Below are 1,163 nucleotides of genomic sequence, written 5' to 3'. Positions count from 1 at the left end.
AAGTGCAGGGACCACCACACCTACCTCCAGTGCCAGCACCACCAAGACCTCACCCCCTCCAACCGAAGGTATGACCACCATGTCATCCACAAGTGCAGGGACCACCACACCTACCTCCAGTGTTAGCACCACCAAGACATCACCTCCTCCAACAAAAAGTACGAAAACCATTGCATCCACGAGTGCCAGGACCACCGTACCTACCAGCACTGCCAGCACCACCAAGATCACTCCTCCTATAGTAGTGAGCACGACCACCATTGTCACCACCACACCCTCAGTGTCCAGCTCCCCCACCAGTACAGTCACCACCTTGTCCTCAACTAGCGCCATTTCAGCAACTTCTCCCACTGAACAAACCCATCCTACCGCAAAACCCACTACTTTCTCTTCTGTTCCCACATCTTCTGAGACTACCACCAAAAGCACCACGGGAGTCACCACGACCACCAGCCCTCCACAAACAGGCCCAACCACAATCACAGCTGGAAGTACAACCAAGACTGTTCCGCCTACACCAGAAGGTACGACCACCATGTCATCCACAAGTGCAGGGACCACCACACCTACCTCCAGTGCCAGCACAACCAAGACCACTCCTCTTACGACAGGGAGCACAACAACCACCACCTCTCCCACCACTACTATCACCACCTCCCCTCCCCCAAGCACCTGCCAGCCACGTTGTGCCTGGACACGGTGGTTTGATGTGGATTCCCCAAGCTCTGGTAGCCAGGGTGGAGACTTTGAGACGTATGCAAATATCCGTGCCGCTGGTTATGACCTGTGCTCCCAGCCACAGGACATCAGGTGCCGTGCTGAAAACTACCCTGACAGGAGCCTGGAGAGCTTGGACCAGAAACTGAAGTGCAGCCTCGATGTGGGGCTTGAGTGCAGAAACGAGGATCAGAACAGCAAGTATCCCATGTGCTTCAACTACCAGGTCAGCGTGCTGTGCTGTGACCACCAACACTGCTTGACAACATCACCAACTCCGGGCACCACGACAAGCACCTCAACTGGAACCACATCTTCTGAGACCACCAGCACAAGCACCACAGGAGTCACCACGACCACCAGCCCTCCGCCAACTGGCCCAACCACAGTCACGGCTGAAAGTACAACCAAGACTGTTCCGCCTACACCAGAAGGTACGACCACCA

General features: G+C 55.5%; 1 protein-coding gene across 1 annotated transcript in view; it reads left to right on the top strand.

The window, feature by feature from the left end:
* The window catches only part of MUC5B (mucin 5B, oligomeric mucus/gel-forming), a 30,499-nt gene that overhangs the window by 16,532 nt on the left and 12,804 nt on the right, over positions 1-1,163 (top strand). Inside the window, exon 23 of the mRNA XM_031553460.1 lies at positions 525-1,151. Coding sequence (XP_031409320.1) covers positions 525-1,151 — 627 coding nt within the window. The remainder of the gene's footprint in view (positions 1-524; positions 1,152-1,163) is intronic.

This window comes from Meleagris gallopavo, chromosome 5, assembly GCF_000146605.3.
Source record: "Meleagris gallopavo isolate NT-WF06-2002-E0010 breed Aviagen turkey brand Nicholas breeding stock chromosome 5, Turkey_5.1, whole genome shotgun sequence".
NCBI lineage: Eukaryota > Metazoa > Chordata > Aves > Galliformes > Phasianidae > Meleagris > Meleagris gallopavo.
This window is presented reverse-complemented; position numbering and strand designations above follow the sequence as displayed.